Source organism: Schistocerca serialis, chromosome 5, assembly GCF_023864345.2.
Source record: "Schistocerca serialis cubense isolate TAMUIC-IGC-003099 chromosome 5, iqSchSeri2.2, whole genome shotgun sequence".
Taxonomy (NCBI): Eukaryota; Metazoa; Arthropoda; class Insecta; order Orthoptera; family Acrididae; genus Schistocerca; species Schistocerca serialis.
In genome coordinates, this window is record NC_064642.1 from 299201216 (window position 1) to 299225801 (window position 24586).

Genomic DNA, 24586 nt, shown 5'->3' on the forward strand with positions numbered 1-24586 from the left:
TTCTGGACTCTAAGCTTGTTTCCTCTCCATCATCTACGGACGCCTTTCATCTTCAAAAAGTTTCGCTCGCACCTGAATCAATTAGTGTACTGACCATATTTAACCAAAATATTGGTGGATTAACGAAAAAAGTAGATTCTCAGAAAAGTAAAGTAAAAAACAATGTTACCATTTTCCACCAAAATATTCCGGGATTGAAGAATAAAGTAGATGAATTCCTGGTTTGTTTAGATGACATTGAATCTAATAATGTAATAGATATACTATGCCTGTCTGAGCATCACATTGTGTGTGATATGGAAAAGGTAAATATCAGTGGTTATAAACTAGCTGCACATATGAGTAGAGAGAATAAGGTGGGAGGAGGAGTTGCCACATATGTCGAAAGTTATCACTGTGTAGAAAGCTTAGATACAAAAAAGTTTTGTCTAGAGAAACCTATAGAAGCATGTGCCTGCCAACTTAAACTGAAGGAGGGCTCTTTTATAATTATAACAGTATATAGGTCCCCTTCAGGAAATTTTCATTTATTCCTGGAAAACTTGGATGCCTTGTTGTGCTATCTGTCAGATAGGGGAAAGCAATTATTATTTGTGGGGACTTCAATGATGATTCATTGAAATAGTGTAATAGGAAGAATGACCTGGAAGTCTTGCTCGGTTCTTTCAATTTCACCTCTGTCATTAATTTTCCTACTTGGGTAGTAAAGGACAGCAGCACATTGATAGATAACACTTTTATAGACCAAGATAGGTTTAAAAACATAAATTCTTGTCCTGTTGAGAATGGGCATTCTGATCATGATGCTCAGCTAGTTACAGTATATGACATAGCTCCATTCAGTAATTCAAAACTACCCTCCAAAAACTACCTCCCAAAGTTGTGTGTCCAATTAATGACTCAATAATTAGAAATTTCAGAGAAAATCTTCAGCAGTTAGATTGGGATGAGGTGTACAAGAAATCCGATGCTAATTTAAAATATAACTTATTTCATGATACACTTGTAAGAGAATTTGAAAACTGTTTCCCCAAGAAAGTAGTTAAATCTAATTATAAGAAACTATGCAAAAAACCTTGGCTTACTAAAGGAATAAAAATATCTTGTAACCACAAAAGCGAACTGTATCTAACAACAAGAAAGAGTAATGACCCAGAAACAGCCAAATATTATAAAAACTACTGTTCTACATTAAGAAAGGTTATTAAAAAGTCCAGAAGCATGTGCATCATGTCTGAGATTAATACCTCTGATTAAAAAAATCAAAACAATTTAGAATATTATTACACGGGAGACAGGACAACCAAGAGTACAGGATGACGGCATCACCATCAAAGCAAATGGACACTTGATAAACAACAAGCCGGAAGTCGAAAACATTTTGAATAATCATTTTTTAAATGTAGAGAAAACAGGATCTACATGTTCATTGGAAGAAGCAAGGCAGTTAATGGAAGAGGCCTTACCCACATCATTTGATACAATTGAAATTTCACCCACCTCTCCATCTGAAATTAGGAAGATAATAAACTCTCTCAAGAATAAAAGCTCACATGGGATTCATGGCATTTCCAGCAGAATAATAAAAGCTTGTTCCCAAGAAATAAGTGGGATTCTTAGCCACATATGTAATAGCTCTCTGAAGCAGGGTATTTTTCCAGATAGACTGAAGTATTCCATTGTTATACCACTGCATAAAAAAGGGGATACGTCTGATGGCAACAACTACCGCCCAATCTCTCTTCTGACTGCCTTATCCAAAATTCTTGAAAAAGTAATGTATTGTAGAGTAGCTTCACACCTTTGTAAAAATAAAGTTTTCACAAAATGTCAGTTTGGTTTCGAGAAGGGTTTTTCAATGGAAAATGCTCTATGTACTTTCACTAATGAAGTATTAAATGCTCTGAGTAACCAGAAGTCACCCGTTGGGATTTTTTGTGATCTATCAAAGGCTTTTGATTGTGTAAATCATGGAATACTTCTAGATAAGCTAAAGTACTGTGGTATGAATGGGACAGTGCATTTTTAAATTCTGGTGTGCATTGCGCTCTCAAAACGTTCTGAATATATTCCCAACTGAGGTACAGTAAAGTTGTTCACCTCTGTTCTTCCAGCTTATTTCCATCAATACGCGTCACATTAGCACACGTAATGTTATATGGGAAAATTACGCTACCGGAAGATTCACTGTACAAATAGAGCCTTATATACTAAATTCAAGTATGAAACATTATGTTGCTTTAATAATGAAAAATACTTTTAAGAAAATAGATGAAATTAAAATCATTGCTTGCTAATATATGAAGAAATCAACACATACATTCAAGAAAATTTCAGACGTACCTTGAATGTTTCTGACAGGCTACTTATTGAAAGTATAGCCTGTAATTAATTTATTATTTACCTTTACAGCAATTTTTTCATTCGTCTGACCTGTTTAACCAATTTCATGTTTAACTATGTTCCTGTAATTGCAAGTCGTGTTAGATAAACTTGTTCTCTCTTCTTTTTTTTTTTTTAAAAAAAAAAAAGAACTATACACTTCCATGTTTTCTGATGAGTTGACTCACAGCTCCACAATAGGGTTGTGACAGTCAGTGATCCTTGCTGTAAGATACAATACTCCCTTCGTTTAGCACAAAAAATACGGTATTTCTGAAGTTTGTCGAGAACAAGTGTGCTTTAATGTGTGTGTGTCTTTTGTGCTAAAGGTGCATTTTTATGTATTTCAAATATGCAGTAATTGTGTTGAGTACGTACAGATATGAAAAACATAGCTTCTGGATTCTGTAAATCCAGATAATTAGTGCACTCAGTAAGTCACAAAGTGCTGAAGAACGATGAGATCCCCAGGTTAACATTTCACAAAGTCAACAACTGTCAAGCATGAGGAATAGGAAGTAGGCACAAACAGTAGCTGTCGGTACACATCATTGTTATACAAATACGTAATCACTTTGAGATACTGATAAATTTTAATTGTTTATAAATACAACACTTGACAACAATAATTCAGTCACTCTAATAAAAGTTACAGAGAGATGGGATACACACCACACAAATACTGATAATGTTTTTGAAGTAATTGCTTAACATTAGAAATATCTGTGTCTAATCTACCATTCTTTTGAACGATATACTTTTTTATAAGTTACTTACTGTTTTCCAACATGTAATAAACGGAACTCTGCATTTGTTCGAGAGTATAATAGGTTTACTTTGTTTCTCGAAATGTTACATCATTTTCATATGAATTGCAAAGTGTAAAATGTACTATGCACTTCAGTGTGTGCAGACTAGGGCTATTGATATTTTTAAAAATATTGGGAATCCGATACATCGATATTTGAATATCTCATCTGCTTCGAGGTCTCGATATACACGTCGGAAAAGATATCGTTATATAGAAGGAAAAGGTATCGATGTACTTGCCTAAAAAATAGGGCTGTATATTTAAGTATTGATTTACTATTGTATAAGCTGTACATCAATATGCTAGCAGCCTACCTTGCCCAATTAGAGGAAGAACTGAAAGTAAAACGATGCACGTTCAAACTTGATGATAACCTCTTTGCTAACAATGGTAACTGCATGTCAGTGGCACAATAAAAGGTGTCCGATTGATCCGTCGTTCGGTTTCGTCTCATATCGGATTTGGTCGGAACACTTCATGTCGACTTCCCTTTTTTTTCACTTCTGCCAAAGCTAGCGACCTAGCAGTTGTAGTATCAAAATTGCGTGGTAAAGCTAAACGTTGCTGTTTCTGCTGGTAACGTCGAGCGCCGATTACATCAGCACCATCACACGTCTCCGCCCACCGTAAAGACCAATCTTGTCACTTAGATTTTTGTTCGTCATTTCCAGTAACTGTTTTTCAAGAATGCCGATGTGAAGAAACAACACACTAGTAGCGTTAAAAATTGTTTTTTTAACGCAACTGGTGTGCTGTTTCTTCATATCGGAAACCACCATCCCCTATGCAACTGGACTTCTCCTTTTGTGGCACACATACTTGCTTCATACAGTCGGGGGGAAAGTTTCGACGTGATGAATACTCAAAAAGTAGAAAGACCCCTTCACACAGTGAAGTAAAATTATGTTCTGCTACAATTTCAAAAGAACAACTTCAAATATTTACCTAAAATTGTGAAAAAAACATAATATAAAATAAAAATGTCGACACTCGACATTGCCATTTTGATGTCTATATATTGAGCTATCAGCGGAAAGTGCTGCCGATGTATATCGATATTTGTTGGAAATATATCGAAATTATCAACAGCAATAGTACTTATACGCCATTTGGTTTGCATGATGTCTTTGAAATACGTGTGGACTTTGCGAGTGAGCATTCGATTGTACTTTGTTTCCTTGATCGACAATATATCTTCCAGTACAGCAACTGTACATGTCCAAAAGCAGTATGTCAAGTGCAGGCAGAAGGGCATTTTGCTATTCAGATTTAATTTGTTTTCCACCTATTCAAGAGTGCATAAAATCCTCAGATGGCAGTATTATTATTATTATTGTGTGGGTGCTATCAGATACTCAAATGCAGGCTAGTCGTATTGTAATTAGTGACAAAGCTATATCCACTATGAAATAGAGAGTATTATATGTGCGTTGCCGAAAGCAGTAACTTCCAGTACCTCTCAACTTTGTGACATGTAAGGTAGCTTAATTACTGATGTCGCGCCATCTTACGTATTTTATTCATACTTTATGCTCTAATTAGTACAACAAGGTCTGATCACTTAATGAATGAGTAACAAAGATGTTTTCGTCGTAATTCATACAGAATCCACAATGTCAAGCAAGGAAATGGATTTAGCCGTTCGCTTCAGATTGTGAGATGCAGTATATTTCTGTTTCGGCTCATCAGACTAGCAGAGAGCTTGAAGACGGATGGCCACAAGCCCACAGCCTTAGGCACGGTCATAAATCTGTTGCATTAAGTGTGCGGGACTGAGGACACCCCACCCCCACATTCTTCCCCATGCCTGGCTTGCCATATAATATACCAGCCGATAACGCGACAGGGAGCTTAACATCACTTGTGCCAAGGCGAGATGCCCTGGAGGATTCTTCAAGAAATCGGCAGTTAGAAATGCTCCATAGCAACTGCAGAGCACAGCGCCTTAAAAGTTGCTCAGGAATACAGCGTGAAAGTCAGTTTCGCTTCTGCCCATGTGTCCGCCCACAAAATAAATAAAAAGTCTCACTTGTGCTGATGCTCTGCCGAAATCTGAAAATTTCATTGGAGCATTAGTCGAGATCTGGGGTAAACTTGGCCAGAGATTGGACAGCGCTCAGAATATTTACTAGCATTGTTGGATGACTTGGAGCAATTCCAAAACTTGTGAGAAGAGCTAAGGGAGTAGGAAAAGGGGACTCTGCCTTCTGGCTCCTTGAGCAACAGTCTTGCTGCGCTTCTCAGCCGCACACATGCAGGTGGGGCCAGTACATTGTTAACAGTCACTTTCAGCCGGCGCGCACAATGCCGAGGAAGGAGGAGATCAGTGTTTAAAGTCCCGTCGACAACGAAGACATCAGAGCTGGAGCACAACCTCGGGTTAAGGAAGGATGGGGAAAGAAACCGGCCGTGCCCTTTCAAAGGAACCATAGCGGCATTTGCCTGAAGCTATTTAGGGAAATCATTGAAAACTTAAATCAGGATGGCCGTATGCGTGCCTGAAACGTCATCCTCGCGAATGCGAGCCAGTGTGTTAATCACTGCGCCACCTTACTCGGTCACACTGCCAAGTTCTGGAAGTTTATTTGGCGAGCCTCGGCCAGCAATGCTTCTACGTGAAGTGGTTCAATGGGCGCCAGACTTTCCTCAATTAACGACAACAGCTAGCTGATTTATTCGCTAGATGCATTTTGCATTTTTAAGGTGTTTGTCCTTCTCAGTTATATTTTCAGCAGCACTTTCCGATGTACTGTTCGCTTGACCATTAGCAACTTTCCTAAGGCGATCCCAAACTGGTATCAGAATCACAATTAGACATAATTGTCTCTTACCTTGCATTCAGTGTTAGCCTATTAGAGTTTTGCTAAGTAAATCGCGTTAAGGGAAATAAACAGCATCTTGTATATGCTTGAATTTTCATTTAATAGTTAAGTGTCTAAAATGCTGTGTCATGACTTCAGTGGTAGACCTGCCCTTTATTAATTTCAGCATAAATACGATGTTATCCATTGCGAAAGTAGATTCATTATCCCTTCAAAGTAAATTCATATCATTGCATAGGGGGCTTCGGTCCGCTTTCCGACTATGAGGACTCTAATCTTGCATTCAGGGGTATGCACATTCAGAACCGCAACCACCTCACCTCACAACACCCATTTGGAGTATTACAGGATTCTGCAACCTAACCTAACGCCACTTGCCTCTAGAGAGACCTCGTAGTATTCCATTCATGACACTGATTAAAGACATAATTATTTGATGGAGACAGCAACGACAATCGTGACAGTCCTAGTAGAAAAGTGTCACAGTGAAGTTATAACATAATAGACATCACTGAATCCGAGGCTGCGTCTGTTCTCGATTAAGTGGCTTCCCATCACAGATCTAAGAAGTTATCGAATATAGGAACACGATGCTGATGATTCGGCACAGTCCACCTGTTTGGACACTATAATGTAGGATACGATGTAATCTTGTCACTCTAGTTCTGACATTATACAAGCGTTTTGCTATCCATCCCAGTTAGGCATGATGTTACATCCGTCTCCTACTAACGTTATAGATGACATTTATTTTCCTTCTCCCAGATTACAGTACAGTTCTTATTTCGGAATATGGTTAGTCCGTTGCAGGAGGTTCAGCATAAAACACTGAATGTATTTCATCCAGTGTCCTGTGATTTTTGATAATTTTGACGACTCGTGCTATTGTGTTTACGAAAGTAACTTGTGCATATTTAAAAAAAATGTTCAGATGTGTGTGAAATCTTATGGGACTTAACTGCTAAGGTCATCAGTCCCTAAGCTTACATACTACTTAACCTAAATTATCGTAAGGACAAACACACACACCCATGCCCGAGGGAGGATTCGAACCTCCGCCGGGACCAGCGCACATTTTATTTACTTGACTATTGTTAAAGATAACAGTTCTGGCTTTTGACGTACTGCGTTGTCATTTTCTGTGTCAACAAGTCGCTTTCAGTTACTGAATTCCAAAAGCATGGCAGAGCAGCCAGTTTTCCAACGCAGAGCATCCTTTTCGTAGTAACAACTATTAGCGTCACTACTGCTCCTTTTTCTTGGTCTTCAGAGATGGCTGTTCCGCTGGTGACGCCTTTCTCAGCAGACCAATCTTTCGCAAGAATAGCCGCAGAAGAACAACCACCATGGCAACGACTGCAGCGATGCCAACGAGTACGACGGCCAGGACGTCCAGTAGCAGCAGTTGGTACCACTGCAGATCGACGGCGGCAGAGCGCAGGTGCCTGGCTCCCTTGTGCCTGATGACGTATTCCGACCAGTAGACGACGGCTTCCTGGGGACTCATGGGCCTGTCCTTGAACGCCTCTGACACCTCCACAATCCTCTGCTTGTACCTGTCAATGTTAAACACATTTCCGTTGTAAGTTATTTAGTCAAGATCGTTACTGTTTGGGGCCTCAAAAGAAGCAGCAGATTTCGAAATTACATTGTAACGCTTTTAATACTTGAGATAGGCATAAACTGAGTATGAAATGTCGAAAAATTACTTCATTTTTTTTTACTAATATGTGGGCTCAATGTAAATGCATGACTACACCGTCGAAACTCCGCATCAGATGACAGCACTGGTAAGTGACAGGCACTGGATTATTCGACAAGCCTTAGCAATGAACGGTTGTGCTTTTACAATGTTGGTCTAAATGGAACGCTGTGCAGATTATCGGTCAATGCCATTTAAGCAAGGTGCTGTCACTGAACGCTTGGCAGCAGAAGGTGTCAACCCAAAGGAATCTCATCAGCGAATGCACCCCGATTACGGTGATTGCGTTGATGTGAGCATTTTCTGTCGTTAGTCAAGTACATTTAAAGATAGTGAGTCCAGAACATCTGACTTGAGCGACAAGACAAGAATTAGCCGTCCTGTGAGAGGATCTGCTGAGCTGAAATGCAAAACGGCGACAAACTGATCAGGTTGATCGTCATGTCACTCAGAGAGAAACTGCGGCGTCATCAATATGACGACCCCAAGTTCCGAAGGTGGAGGTATTACTTTTCATTCTACCTTTGTAAGCTCTACACGAGCACCAAGAGTAACGCGATTTGATAGTCAGATCTCTATTTCGTTACACCAGGCTTAACATACAGATCCTGTACAACTGTGTTTCCGTGAATATTGGCCTGATGATGTAGGAAATGAAAAACAATTGGCGTGATCTTGACATTCACAGTATCGGAACGGAAGACAGGAAGGAAAGAAATTTGGAGTATAGACTTTCGTCTATGTCGAATCAACAGTGACAGAGCACAAGCGTTATCAGAGAAAGAAATATTAGTGGTCTCCTTAAAGTACCAACATAGTATTAGCCTAAAGTTATTAAGGGAATGAATGGAAAATGTGATTTCTGAGAGCTCAATGAAGATACTAACTTCACTCCCCTCTGTTCCATCAAAATAGCCCCAAGCTACTAGATGGAAATATAGCGCAGCGCATTCGTTTATTAAAATTAAGTTAAAGTTAAATTATAGGCTGAAATACATTTCACAACCCAAAAGCACTAGAATTGATGCGTTTCGAAGCAGCAAGCCTTCATAATCAGAAATAAGCTTATAAAAGCAATAAAATATAAATAAAAATATTAAAAATTCGCGGTCACTTCCCTTGTAGCCGTTGCTTCCTTTGACATAATTCAACATCATTCTGACAGAAGGTAAAATAAAATAACTCTGCGTATGTAGTCCGCGAACATAGGCACTTTCATAGCGATACCTATTCGGGTGCACGGTCCTCATCTTTCAGAAGAAACGCAGACGAACACAAACATGAAGTATGAGTACTTCGACTGCGTACTTTGTGTGCACAATCAAGCAACCAGACACACTCTCCTCAATGATCAAAGATAATACATATCCCTACAGAGATGCACAGGAGATCAAATCTTGTCACGCACTGAATGGCAATAATATGACTATAAATTATATTGGTAATGCTCGATCCTTCGAAACGCGCCAGTTCCAATGATTCTGCATTGTGGAAAGGGTTGAGTCTAGATTTTTAACATCGAATTTAACATATTTGACTTTGTATCCATTGTTGATAAATTCAAGCTACTATACAATAGTCATACTGTAGACATATCTTCAATGCTTGACAAGATTTGAGCTCTCCGGCGTCTCCATAAGGGTGTTGTTGTTTCTGATCATTGGTGAGAGTACCTTTGACTTTGTGTTTACGCACACAAAGTAGGTTGTTTCTCATTAAAGTGCAGCTACTCACGGAGGTCCAGTGTGGCATGTAATTACTTCAAGGCAGTGAATCTTGGTGGGTATGGTGGTGCATTAATGTAGAACCGATTTATGATGGAAAAAAGTTAACTCCAATTTTGGCCCCCAGGTGCAAGTCTGGCGCAATGAATAAAAGAAATCTGTATAATACTATTTCCATATATAATGGATTACGAACGTGACGTGAGCAGACAAGGCCAAATAAAGGAGAAAGGCATAGTGTTGATTTTATTGTTAATCATCCCTTGCACAATTTGTTCAATATGGGCACTGGGAAGATCAGCGAGATGCTGTATCCGCAAAACGACGTGATCAACAGTTGCTCGCAGAAGTTCTGGCGGAAATGAAATGAGCTTATGGCATCGTTGGGCGGGAGTCCCCGTCTGGGGAAGTTCGGCCGCCAAGTGCAAGAGTTATTTCAGTCGACGCCACATTGGGCGACTTGCGCGCCGATGAAGAGGATGAAATGATGATGAGGACAACACAATACCCAGTCCCCGAGCGGAGAAAATCTCCAACCCGACCGGGAATCTAACCCAGGCCCGCTGCACGGGAAACAATCACATTACCGCCCAGCTAAGCAGGCGGACAGTTCTGGTGGAATCTGAGCAAAATGTTCAGATCAGGTAGAGACCGAATATATCCCTAGTGAACGGAGTTATCTTAAATATCTCCAGAGCCAAAAGTCACATGGATTGAGATCAGGTGATCTGACAGTCCAATCATCTGGAAACCATTTGGAGGTAAGATGTTCGTGGAAGTTTGCATTAAGCAGATCTTTTACTTTGTGAGAGACATGAGGTGTTGCCCCATCTTACATGAAAATAATGGTTTCTACACAACGCCACTCTTCGAAAGCAGGACTTAACATACTGTACAAGTAGGTCTCGATAACGTACAGAGGTCACATTATGCCTGAAAGGCCTTCTGCATCCATTCTCTTCAGAGAAGAACAGACAGAGAATAAAGGTGAACATCACATAGTCACACATGGCAGGTGCAATGGCTCTTAGAGCACAACAAGCAACCTAACAGTACCACAAAAATTCGGCAGTTGTATGTATTCTCCGCACCCTATAGCGTAAAACGTGCCTCGTCACTCCACAGAACATTGCCTGGTCACATGTCAATTTCGATCCGTACCAGAAACCGAACAGCAAGTTCAGGACGTTGCTGCGGATCATGAGGTTTCAGTTGCTGCACCGTCCGGATCTAGTACGGGTATCAGCGTAAAATAAAATTTTCCCTGCTGTTGACCTTACGACGGATAATTCTCGTAACCCTGTAGGAACACTAGTACTGAATGGGCAAGTGTTGCGTGGTCAGTTACAGCAACAGAAATCTCGTCAATAACTTCGTTGATGTCGTTAATTTCATTAATTTCATTATGATTTTCTTTAAACCATTTAATTACATCGGGCCTGTCCTCCAATCTTTCAGCCAGCGAAACTCTCTCAATGCAGCACTGCAATTGCTGCTTTTCACTTTCACTAATAGCATACGGTCGCACTTCTCGACAGTCACATTGATCTCTGAAGTTATAGCTCGTCAAATCACAGCCTGGAGAACATAACCACCCGGCACTTAGACAGGCTACGCATTTGTTTGTATTCGTATGTCTTTCCTGGAGGAATACTGACTGCGGAATCAAATAGCTGTTGCCGTGGTCTTCCCATGTTTATGGACTGGTCACGCCGATTTAATTTTTTTATTTTTTTCTAGTTGGACGAATGACCTTAAAGTACATTTTAGAAGATACGGTTACAAGAAAAGTGACTACGAATTTTTAATACTCTTATTTATACAGTATTTATATTTTTATCAATTTTATTAGATTCTTGTGGGGTAATTCTGATGATGGAAGCTTGTTCCTTTGATGTAGGTGGTTGTTCCTACATTTTAACATTGAGTTTAACAACCACAACCTCGCATTCATTATGGGTAAATTCAAAATAAAATTATATTGTCTTATATGAAAAAATAACCAGATAGGGCGCTAGTCATAGATTGTCACTCTTGTCGCAGACTGCTCCATGAAGCAGAAAAGGCTCTGAACACTGCTAACTTTGCTAGCACCAATGCCACAATACACTGATGACACAAAATAGGTGCAGTTATGGTTTTTACTTCTCTTGCTTGATATATGTTACTCGATATATGTTAGGGTGCTTCATACAAGCGACTGTAAAAACATTGATCGTTTGGTTGTGAATGAATTGCAGAACTGAAGTCCTGCTGTGCATTATAGTCTCCAGGAAGGAGCATTTGCAGCAGCTGCAGTTTGTGGCGTTTCACACGTAGTCGCAGCAGAACGCGTCATTACGTTTTCTTGAGAAATTCACTCTAGGCTTCTGCGTACAGTGGATTTATGATGGCTTTATGAGCAAAAAATTTCTGCATTCCTTGGACGTTGACATGAAACGTTAAATGGCAATCAGTGTTCGTGTAGTTACAAATAAAACTTTCAAGAGAGTTGTGGGACTCATAAATTTTTTTGCGACGAGCAAGTTCGTCCTTGAAGTGGCGATGGTAAATTACATTCATTTTTTTGCAAATTTCAGCAAACAAATCTATTTCCTTGGTATAAACGGGAGTGGTAGTTATTGGAACTTCGAATTTACAATTGACAAACATCAAATATATTTGTACGTCACACAAACTTTCTTCAAAAAATTCCAATCTACTGTTTTTTCTCATTCTTCACTATCTCATTATTTACCTACATATTTAATAGTTTAAAAATGTGCAGCGCAGCATGTTGATGAAGAGAATCTGAAATTGTTGCATTATTATTATACTAAAGTATTTTAACTGATCAGATATTTTTAAATAAAACGAATGGCTGACTGCACCCTTACGTTCCGAAAATAAAGTGCTGTTGTTTTTCAGTTTTATATTACATAAGTGGTTCAAGAAGAAGGTATCCGATAGATTATATAATGATAAGACAGAGATTTAGGAACCGGGTTTTAAATTGTAAGACATTTGCAGGGGCAGATGTGGACTCTGACCACAATCTATTGGTTATGAACTGTAGATTGAAACTGAAGAAACTGCAAAAAAGGTGGGAATTTCAGGAGATGGGACCTGGATAAACTGACTAAACCAGAGGTTGTACAGAGTTTCAGGGAGAGCATACGAGAACAATTGACAGGAACGGGGGAAACAAATACAGTAGAAGAAGAATGGGTAGCTCTGAGGGATGAAGTAGTGAAGGCAGCAGAGGATCAAGTAGGTAAACAGACGAGGGCTAGTAGAAATCCTTGGGTAACATAAGAGATATTGAATATAATTAATGAAAGGAGAAAATATAAAAATGCAGTAAATGAAGTAGGCAAAAAGGAATACAAACGTCTCAAAAATGAGATCGACAGGAAGTGCAAAATGGCTAAGCAGGGAAGGCTAGAGAACAAATGTAAGGATGTAGAGGTTTATCTCACTAGGGGCGAGATAGATACTGCCTAAAGGAAAATTAAAGAGACCTTTGGAGAAAAGAGAGCCACTTGTATGAATATCAAGAGCTCAGATGGAAACCCAGTTCTAAGCAAAGAAGGGAAAGCAGAAAGGTGGAAGGAGTATATAGAGGGTCTATACAAGGGCGATTTACTTGAGGACAATATTATGGAGATGGAAGAGGATGTAGATGAAGATGAAATGGGAGATACGATACTGCGTGAAGAGTGTGACAGAGCACTGAAAGACCTGAGTCGAAACAAGGCCCCGGGAGTAGACAACATTCCATTAGAACTACTGACGGCCTTGGGAGAGTCAGTCCTGACAAAACTCTACCGTCTGGTGAGCAAGATGTATGAGACAGGCGAAATACCCTCAGACTTCAAGAAGAATATAATAATTCCAATCCCAAAGGAAGCAGGTGTAGACAGATGTGAAAATTACCGAACTATCAGTTTAATAAGTCACAGCTGCAAAATACTAACGCGAATTCTTTACAGACGAATGGAAAAACTGGTAGAAGCCGACCTCGGGGGAGATCAGTTTGGATTCCGTAGAAATGTTGGAAGATGTGAGGCAATACTGACCTTACGACTTATCTTGGAAGAAAGATTAAGGAAAGGCAAACCTACGTTTCTAGCACTTGTAGACTTAGAGAAAAAGCTTTTGAAAATGGTGACTGGAATACTCTCTTTCAAGTTCTAAAGGTGTCAGGGGTAAAATACAGGAAGCGAAAGGCTACTTACGATTTGTACAGAAACCAGATGGCAGTTATAAGAGTTGAGGGACACGAAAGGGAAGCAGTGGTTGGGAAGAGAGTGACACAGGATTGTAGCCTCTCCCCGATGTTATTCAATCTGTATATTGAAGAAGCACTAAAGGAAACGAAAGAAAAATTTGGAGTAGGAATTAAAATCCACGGAGAAGAAATAAAAACTTTGAGGTTCACCGATGACATTGTAATTCTGTCAGAGACAGCAAAGAACTTAGAAAAGCAGTTGAACGGAATGGATAGTGTCTTGAAAGGAGGATATAAGATGAACATCAACAAAAGCAAAACAAGGATAATGGAATGTAGTCGAATTAAATCGGGTGATGCCGAGGGAATCAGATTAGGAAATGAGATGCTTAAAGTAGTAAAGGAGTTTTGCTATTTGGGGAGCAGAATAATTGATGATGGTCGAAGTAGACAGGATATAAAATGTAGACTGGCAATGGCAAGGAAAGCGTGTCTGAAGAAGAGAAATTTGTTAACATCGAGTATAGATTTAAGTGTCAGGAAGTCGTTCCTGAAAGTATTTGTATGGAGTGTAGCCATGTATGGAAGTGAAATATGGACGATAAATAGTTTGGACAAGAAGAGAATAGAAGCTTTCGAAATGTGGTGCTACAGAAGAAGGCTGAAGATTAGATGGGTAGATCACATAACTAATGGAGGTATTGAAAAGGATTGGGGAGAAGAGCAGTTTGTGGCACAACTTGACAAGAAGAAGGGACCGGTTGGTAGGACATGTTCTGAGGCATCAGGGGATCACAAATTGAGCATTGGAGAGCGGCGTGGAGGGTAAAAATCATAGAGGGAGACCAAGAGATGAATACACTAAGCAGATTCAGAAGGATGTAGGTTGCAGTAAGTACTAGGACATGAAGAAGCTTGCACAGGATAGAGTAGCATGGAGAGCTGCATCAAACCAGTCTCAGGACTGAAGACCACAACAAGTGGTTCAACCAATCATATTCAGAACAAACCATTTTCAGCAGTTTTTAGCTAACAGTTGTGACATAAATAGTATCAAAATGTTCATAGCCTTAAGCTTTCATTGCCAAGAGTCTTAGTTTCGCATTTAAAAACAGTTCCATCTGATGCAACTGTAGAAATTTCTATTTCTGAAACACAAGCTGTAGTGAAACAGTCAGAGTTTGGATGTTTACACTCGGAAATTTTGTGGTTCTCTACCTATAATATGTTTATCGACAACTCTGCTGTATTTACTTTCTTAATTCTGTGTTCTCAGTACCATCGTTGCCACATTCATATGGCGCAAGATGAATTCACACGTGATAGTCGACTCACCGTTCTTTACGAAAAAAGGCTTTAAAAATTGTTGTGTGCCGTCAGTTTATTTACGAGAAAAACTTGTGTCTTACATAGCTTGTCGTCATCTGTAAGCATGCCAGTTCAACCGATAATACCACGTGCTACCATTATTATAAAGTCGAATTTGGTTTGAGAATGCTTCTCACAAGACATACTGTTTCTGGCAATCAGTGACATAATTATAATGTGCAATAGTGTAATGTCAATCAACAGCTCCGCCATTACACCAGTGACGCGAGTGAAGCAACAAGATTACGAAATTGCTGTGATATACATAGTCAACCACAAAGAAGAAAACCAGCAGAAGACATCACTGATTTCGATTTCTAGCCATACACTGCCCCCCTCCTTCCACCCAAATGCGACACCAGCAGCTACAGTAAAAAACAATGGACAAAGTGTTCTAGATTAATCTAATTTAAGACTGTTTATTTTAAGCAACATTTCTCTATGTATGTATGTATGTATAAACGCCTGAAGATGAACAAAACATATTCGAAACACATGCATTATTTTAGATTAAGCATAATATAAAAAGTGACTTGTAACGGAAACTTGAAATAAATAGTAATACTGTTTCTGGTTTGTACCGCCACCCTCTACTTCGCTGTCTAAAGCTTCCTGTGGCTCAACCAAATTTTGCTTTTAATTATTTCTCCTTTCATTCGTAAGCAAAAACCAGAAATATTTCTCAAGTACCTGTCTTTCTAAGTCCAACCGCTCACCCACCTCACCTATTTAATAATCAGAGTACATAGAAAATGATTCTTATCAGATCAAACAAAGACGAAAATAATGAGAAGTAGCAGAAATGAGAATAGAGAGAAAATTATCATCAGGACTGGGGATCACGAAATAGATGAAGTTAAGCAATTCTGCTACCTACGTAGCAAAATAACCCACGACGGACGGAACAAGGAGGACATCAAAAGATGAATAGTACTGCAAAAAGGGCGTTCCTGGCTAAGAGAAGTCTGCTAATATCAAACATAGGCCGTAATTTGAGGAAAAAGTTTCTGAGAATGTACATTTTGAGTATAGCACTGTACGGTAGTGTAACATGAACTGTGGAAAAAATGAACAGAAGAGAATCGAAGAATTTGGGATGTGGTGCTGCAGAACTTCTGTAGTACCACATGTGAAATGCTTCGATTCTCTTCTGTTCCGGTTTTAACAGAAGAATGTTGCTATAGAAGAATGTTGAAAATTATATGGACTAATAAGGTATGCAGTGAGGAGGTTCTCCGCAGAATCGACGAGGAGAGAGAAGTTTAGAAAGCGCTGATAGGACATCTGTCAAGACATCAGGGAATAACTTCAAGGGTGCTAGAGGTAGCTGTAGAAGGTAAGTACTGTAGACGAAGACAGAGGATGGATACATCCAGCAAATAATTGAGAATGCACGGCTGCACGGAGATAATGAAGCGGTTGGCACAGGAGAGGAATGCGTAGCGGACCGCATCGAACCAGTCAGAAGACTGATGAACAAGGAAAAAAAGAACAGTAATTTATTAGCCTCAGATGTAAGACTAATCGATCTACGATTACCCACAATTATCCAGTAGTCCATCCTCGGGAAGTATGATTTCTTTGTGGAAATCTTACTACATGTCATCTCCCTCAGAGTTTTTGGACACCGTTTCTGTTAACATTGTATTACTGATACATCTGTCTTTGACTTAGGTAGCTCTGACGGTATCTCATTCGCTTCCTGCAAATGTTTTTATACCTCTGTTCACTTGATACGCTATTCAACTTTGAGTGCACTACTGGATTACCAATTTGTTTTAAATAAAATGTCTTACTTTTTTCGTCAAAAAGCATGAAAACTATTTATTGTAGTACAGCCTCTCATTCTAGCTGCTTGACTACCCCTACTTCAGAGATCCGACCTCTTAAGCTTGAAGAATGAAGAGAAATGCTTAAAGAAGGTGTCTTTACCAACTGTCTTACTACGAAGAAGATAAGTAACAACGTTTCACTTAGGTAGCAGAAAGCTCTTTAATCTGTTCGCTTTTGCGCAGTTAATACTGTATTTCCTCAATGCTATTGACCTAAAAGGTGATTCAAAAAGATCACAGGGATTAAAAGCATAAAAAATAAGCTATCGTACTGTAGTTTAATAAAATTAGAGATACTCCAAAAGAGCTGAAATCCGCGTCTTAATTACCTTAGGTAGTTCTTGACTCCATTTTAACTGATTATCAAGCTGTACCTCCAGGAACAACGTATTTTATCTTGAACGTGACGGTTAATGTCTGAATATAATCATGTATGACTGAATTGTGGTGGCATAGAGCACATCCTGAATGGGAAATTAAACGTTTATTTTATTTTGTTTTATTTATTTATTTTTTGATTCGGTGGTTGTTCACTCGGTGCAATAATAAATGTTGAAGTTTACAGAGATACACCATGTGGATGTTACTTACCCGGAGTCGTTTATCATCTCTCGTATGTTCTGCAACAGTAGTTCCTTAGATATTTCCGGAAAGGGGAGCATTCGTGCGATGCCCCTTCTTACACACATCATTACGTTACTAGGCTGATCCCCAAACAGTGGGATGGCTAACATAGGTACACCGCTGTAAACAGCTTCCATTGTTCCCAGCAAACCTCCGTGAGTGATAAACAACCGCGTTTTGGGGTGACCTGTTAAAGGAGAAAAATTCGATATTAATTGTCAAAGTTTGCAATCCTCATTCCTTCATAGACGAACCAAGAAAAATATACTAATAATAGCTGACAAGTGTTGTATCTGTGAGGACTTTGGCCCACTTTGCTAACGTTTGTGACGTTACCCTTATCTGTGACGTCATCATGATGGTGTCACAGGACACGCATCTGTTTTCAGTGACATCGCATTTACGGTAATTTTTTAAAAAAAGAAAAAAATGCAATATAAGGTCGGCAGGAAAATTTTTAATTAAATTAGAATTATATATTAATACCTTCAGCTGCTGACGAGATTTAATATATATCAACGGGGAGTATATATATACATACACAGGGTGTTACAAAAAGGTACGGCCAAACTTTCAGGAAACATTCCTCACACACAAATAAAGAAAAGATGTTATGTGGACATGTGTCCGGAAACGCTTAATTTCCATGTTAGAGCACATTTTAGTTTGTTCTTCCACCTACGCTCAATGGAGCACGTTATCATGATTTCATACGGGATACTCTACCTGTGCTGCTAGAACATGTGCCTTTACAAGTACGACACAACATGTGGTTCATGCACGATGGAGCTCCTGCACATTTCAGTCGATGTGTTCGTACGCTTCTCAACAACAGATTCGGTGACCGATGGATTGGTAGAGGCGGACCAATTCCATGGCCTTCACGCTCTCCTGACCTCAACCCTCTTGACTTTCATTTATGAGGGCATTTGAAAGCTCTTGTCTACGCAACCCAGGTACCAAATGTAGAGACTCTTCGTGCTCGTATTGAGGACGGCTGTGATACAATACGCCATTCTCTAGGGCTGCATCAGCGCATCAGGGATTCCATGCGACGGAGGGTGGATGCATGTATCCTCGCTAACGGAGGACATTTTGAACATTTCCTGTAACAAAGTGTTTGAAGTCACGCTGGTACGTTCTGTTGCTGTGTGTTTCCATTCCATGATTAATGTGATTTGAAGAGAAGTAATAAAATGAGCTCTAACATGGAAAGTAAGCGTTTCCGGACACATGTCCACATAACATATTTTCTCTCTTTGTGTGTGAGGAATGTTTCCTGAAAGTTTGGCCGTACCTTTTTGTAACACCGTGTATATAAATTTTTAACTAACTTGAAACAGCCAGTGACAGCAGAGTGTACGTGGCCAGAGCCGCCATTTTCAAAAGTATAGAATTATAATCAGTATTTTCATAATCTTCTCCACCTGTATTTGGCGCCATGTTCGATGGTATTAGAATATCTACAAAACGAATTCGAAAAACACACACATATACACACGAGTTTTGTGAAATGTGCAAAAGTATATTCATTAGTAAATGGCTATCCAGGTTCATAGCTCATAGTTCTCACACAGTTACTGGTTGCAGCCGGCTGAGGTGGCCGAGCGGTTCTAGGCGCTATAGTCTGGAACCGCGCGACCGCTACGGTCGCATGTTCGAATCCTGCCTCGGGCATGGATGTGTGTGATGTCCTTAGGTTAGTTAGGTTTAAGTAGTTCTAAGTTCTAGGGGACTGATGACCCTAGAAGTTAAGTCCCATAGTGCTCAGAGCCATTTGAACCATTTGAACAGGTTGCCTATCCAGCTGCTTTCAGGAGCTACAAAAATTTGATTTTCAATATTTGGTATAATTATAATATGAATTTAAACGTTTAAAACGCTGTCATAAGCCCTTCATTAAGAGGTATAATCTTATGTTAAAGGTTTAACACAATAAGACAAGTATTGCAGTTACAGACAGTGTGTATATATTGGGACAGTGTAATCACTGGGCACAAATACCGAGAGTAGATTCAGCCAGAGAACGAGAACACTTCATGACTTTTTCTCGTGACATCTACCACAAAATGGTGAAAGGAAAATAATTATCGTTTACTGCATTTTCGCTGCTTATGCAGAGAAGCTGCCGACCCAGGCATAACGTTGTCATTTATTACTGCTTTACTACTAACTTTGTTCACAACACAGTTTGCAAACAGAATCCACATATACCACCGAATGTTCCTCGAAACCGACACATGGTTCAGGAGATATGACGTTATAAACACTAAGAAGCGAGAAAAACTAGCTTCCGCTTAAAACGAAACGTAAATTATCCAGACTATACTCACCAAGATTTTGATAGTGAGAGTACTTAACGACTTTTAACAAATTTTAAACGTGATTTCAAACGTTTACAGAACTCTATCTCGCACACATGCTTAACACAAAAAATGTAACACATTAACTCATTTGTAAAGTAATCAGAAGTTTGAAGCTGTTATAACATGAGAGTTCGATTCTTTAGAGAATCAGGGTTTACTGGTTCTCTCTAACAGTATTTCCAAAGAGAAAATACGTAAGCACCCAACATTCTGCCCCACCGCTAAATTTCATCTCTCTCTCTCTCTCTCTCTCTCCCTCTCTCTCTCTCTCTCTCTGTTTCATACAGCACTAAAAGAACGCTTTTGTCAAATACTACACCAGTCAGTTATTTATTCTCTCTCACACACAGCTGTATTTTTTTTTTTAGCAAAAACTACGTTTGTACATAAAGTTCAGCCTCATCAGTGTGTATCGTCACACTCAGTAAAAGCAAAAAAGGTCACATTGCGGTGTAATTTACAGTACATTAATCATCAAAAATACGTAAGCACCAAAAATTTTGCTTCATCAGTTGTTTCATCACTGTATTATATTTTATTTCTCTTTCTGTAATGGTGGCTTGAAAGAGTCATCTGCATTATAATATACAGAGGGATGGGAAGAAAAATACAAAGAAATATAATCTAGATACCAATTCCCTTGTAACAATTTTTTTAGTAAAAGACAACTTCTATACACCATGAGCTGCACTAGAAACATTTTATTTGCCAAAACCAGTTTTCGGGTTTATAGTCCATCTTCAGTGGCATCTCATGCAGAGCGGGGCTCTGCCAAGTGGACTTTAATTTCCCTAGGTACTCGTGGGACGAGCATGGATCCATAGAAATCTTCTCTTCCTCCTCCCAGTGGATAGGGTGGGCGGCTGGTAGCTATCAACGCCCAATCAAACAATAGGGCTCGTGTAGCCAATCCTCACCTGGGATTTACACAGACTCTGTCAGTATTGAGTAACAGAACACATGATGGTGGCCAGAATATTTTTCTTACAATTAAATGGAAAGAAGGGAGCTCTGAAATAGTTTCACCTTTTTACACACAAAACGGGTTAGAGAGAATCGCTGGAAGCTTAAAATCTGTCAAGCAATTGCGAAACGGGACCCTGTTGGTAGAAACATCCATTCCCAACAAGTGGTGAACATCCAGAAAGCTCAGGGACTATGCAATAGAAAATGAACTGCACAACACCTTAAACTGTAGCAAAGGTGTTGTGACATGCAGGGATCTGAATGACATTCTCGGAGAAGAACTGAAAGCTGAGTGGTCCCAGGAAGCCATCGTTGATGTACAGAACATAATGAAACGGCTTGATGGTGATGTCGTGACATCTGCCTCATTTATACTGACTTTCAGCAGCCAAAAGCTTCCAGAGCGCGTTAAGGCTGGTTTCCTCCTCCTCAGCAAGCTGCGCTTTGGGCACATTACCTCGTGTTGCCGCCCATGAAGGTGTTGGTTGTGCATCTCCTCCAAAGTGTGTTAACTGCTCTAATAATCACTCTGTCTGGAGTAGGAATTGCCGTGTCCTCCTTCAAGAAAGGGAGTCCGCAGCTCGTGGTCGTGCGGTAGCGTTCTCGCTTCCCGCGCCCGGGTTCCCGGGTTCGATTGCCGGCGGGGTCAGGATTTTCTCTGCCTCGTGATGACTGGGTGTTGTGTGATGTCCTTAGGTTAGTTAGGTTTAAGTAGTTGTAGGGGACTGATGACCATAGATGTTAAGTCCCATAGTGCTCAGAGCCATTTTTGAAGATACAGGAAATCAAAACAACTACACGTATTTCATATGGAGAGACCAGAAAGATCTATAAAGCCATGCAGCACCCCACGTTTGCTACCTCCTTCGCGTCTGCTCTTAAACAACCAGTTCAGAAGATCGATGCTGCTACCCAAACACAGGCTGCTAGTGTCAGCAATACCACCTGTATTTGCCGTACAATTTTGGTGCTGCAATTCCTTCTAAGCCTACTCCCAAAACATCAGACAAGTCTGTTGTCGTTAACGTTGCGAAGCTCCCTGCGTCTGGTCCACCGACCAGCGATGGCACAACGACTGCCGCGACTTTCGCTCCGAAACCTACTCAGAGAAAAACATTAAACGCCAAGCGTTTAACTGGAAGTGAACAGTCCGACGATATCGACGTCCTGCTAGCTGACTCTTTTCGTAGAGCTAATGGAGCTTGATGTCGGACTGGGGCAATCATCTCTGTCGTGAATCACAGTAGAGCAGCGATTAGCAGTCTAGCAACACTTTATTTCATAGTCACAGAACATACAATACAACATGTCAAAGATACATTGTCCTAAGAGTAAACAAACAGTCTCTCACTTGCCCGAAGTACATCACTCTGTGAAAATCTCGCCTCAAGAGTGAGCCTTCGCCCATGACAGGCTCCCCTACCCAGCGTAAAGACAGAGTGGAAGTGCACCAACTGACAGACGGCTCCCTTATTACAGCGGAACAAAAAATGGTTCAAATGGCTCTGAGCACTATGGGACTTAACATCTGTGGTCATCAGTCCCCTAGAACTTAGAACTATTTAAACCTAACTAACCTAAGGACATCACACACATCCATGCCCGAGGCAGGATTCGAGCCTGCGACCGTAACGGTCACGCAGTTCCAGACTGAAGCGCCTAGAACCGCACGGCCACACAGACCGGCCACAGAAGTTATACAGCGGAACATTAATGGGTTCATGACACATGTGGAGGAACTGAAACTGCTAGAAGAGGAATGTCGTCTGTGCCTGTGTTTACGAGAAACACATTTTAAAGCCACTGACGCCCATGTGCTATGTGGCTATACCCTTCACCGAAAGGATGACCTGACTGGGGACAGAGCCAAGGGCGTGTGTTTCTGTGTTTGTCAATAATATCCATTGCTCCTCTGCTCTCCCCCTGGCTACTGACCTGCAAGCAGTTCCTGTCGAAATTCATGGGTGTCGGAGCATCGCTGTTTGTTTGATGTATCTCCGTCTACAAGATGTGATCGACTCTGAAGCTCCCATAGATTGTGGAACAGCTCCTTCGACCCTTTTTCCTACTGGGAGACTTCAACGTCCATCATGTTTTGTCAGGCTCAACCTCTACGAGCCCTCGTGGTCAGGTTTTGGAGAGACTCATGACCTCTCACAATCTGTGCATCCTAAACACAGGTACTCCCACGCATTTCTATACTGCTACCGGTTCATTCTCAGCCATCAAGCTCTCTTCCTGTTCTCCAGCAGTCGTAGGCTCTGTTCACTGGGAGGTCATTGACCACCTCCTTTCTAGTGACCACATCCGACTCCACATTCACTGACCTCACGGAGCACTACATGAAGAGAAGCCACCAGCTAGCTGTGTGTTTTAACATTGCAACAGCGTCCAAGTGATACGTCATGCCGCTGACTTATCCATCCCAAAGTCCTCAGGTCATCTTCGGAGACTACCCGTGGACGTCTGAGTGCCGTTCAGCCATCCGGACTCGGCGCGCGGCTCTTCGAGGATCTAAAAGCCGCCCGACGGCAGAAAACCTCTTAGCCTTTCGAGTCGCAAGAGCAAAACCGGACGTGTGATTAAGGAGAGCAGGAAAGGGTCATGGCAAGCGTTCCTGGACTCCACCAACCGTTCCACTCGTTCTACCAAAGTACGGGATGCCACCAGGAAGATTTCTGGTATACGCAGTCGTTCACAATAGCGATGTCTCCAGACAAAATTATGAACAAACTACTGCAAATGCCATCCAGGATATGGGGGTCCGCCGCTCGTGGTCTCGCGGTAGCGTTCTCGCTTCCCGAGCACGGGGTCCCGGGTTCGATTCCCGGCGGGGTCAGGGATTTTCACCTGCCTCGAGATGACTGGGTGTTTGTGTTGTCCTCATCATTTCATCATCATCCAGGAAAGTGGCGAAATTGGACTGAGCAAAGATTGGATAATTGTACGGGCGCTGATAACCACGCAGTTGAGCGCCCCACAAACCAAACATCATCATCATCCAGGATATGGCGTTTCCTCGTTACTGTGCGTCTGTAGAGAGAGCAAAAAATCAAAAACTGGCTCTAAGCACTTTGGGACGTAACATCTGAGGTCATCAGTCCCCCTAGACTTAGAACCACTTAAACCTAAATAACCAAAGCACATCACACCCATCCATGCCCGAGGCAGGATTCGAACCTGCGAACGTAGTAGCCGCGTGGTTCCGGACTGAAGCGCCTAGAACCGCTATGCCAGTAGAGAAGACAAAATCGGACTTTAGATCCAACGATTCCGAAACTTAAAACTACCCTTTCTCCATGTGGAAGCCTTAACAGTCCTGTCTCATACTGGTGATACTGCACCTGGTCACGACCAGATCCGGTACTGCATGCTTAGACATATACCAGCAGCGTCGAAAGGCATCCTCCTTGAATGTTTTAATCTTATATGGCAGCTAGTTAACTTGCCCAACTCATGGAGAGAGGGAATTTTAATACCTCTCCTCAATCCAGGAAAGGACCATAAGTTATCAGAGTATCGCCTTAACGAGATGTGTAGGAAAGACCTTGGAGCGAATGGTTAACCGTCTGGTTTGACTGTTAGAGAGCAGGCCTCTCTTAAGCTCTCAGTATGTGAGGCGCCTTTCCTACGTAGACGGCACTGTATTGATATGTTCTTCGATATCAGTGAGGCACACGATACTTATTGGCGACACTGTATTCTCGTTCAACTGCATCAATGGGGGTTTCTCGGCCACCTCCCTATCTTCATCCGATCTTGCCTGTCTCAGCGGTATT

At 40.8% G+C, this 24586-nt stretch overlaps 1 protein-coding gene across 1 annotated transcript in view; it reads right to left on the reverse strand.

Annotated features, from left to right (window-relative positions):
- Positions 1 to 3003: 3003 nt before the first annotated feature.
- Positions 3004 to 24586, reverse strand: part of LOC126481358 (UDP-glycosyltransferase UGT5-like) — a 128109-nt gene continuing 106526 nt past the window's right edge. The window contains exons 4-5 of the mRNA XM_050105056.1: positions 17443 to 17662; positions 3004 to 7571 (exon numbers count right to left, since the gene is read on the reverse strand). Of these exons, the coding sequence (XP_049961013.1) occupies positions 7259 to 7571; positions 17443 to 17662 (533 nt within the window). The 3' untranslated portion in view covers positions 3004 to 7258. The remainder of the gene's footprint in view (positions 7572 to 17442; positions 17663 to 24586) is intronic.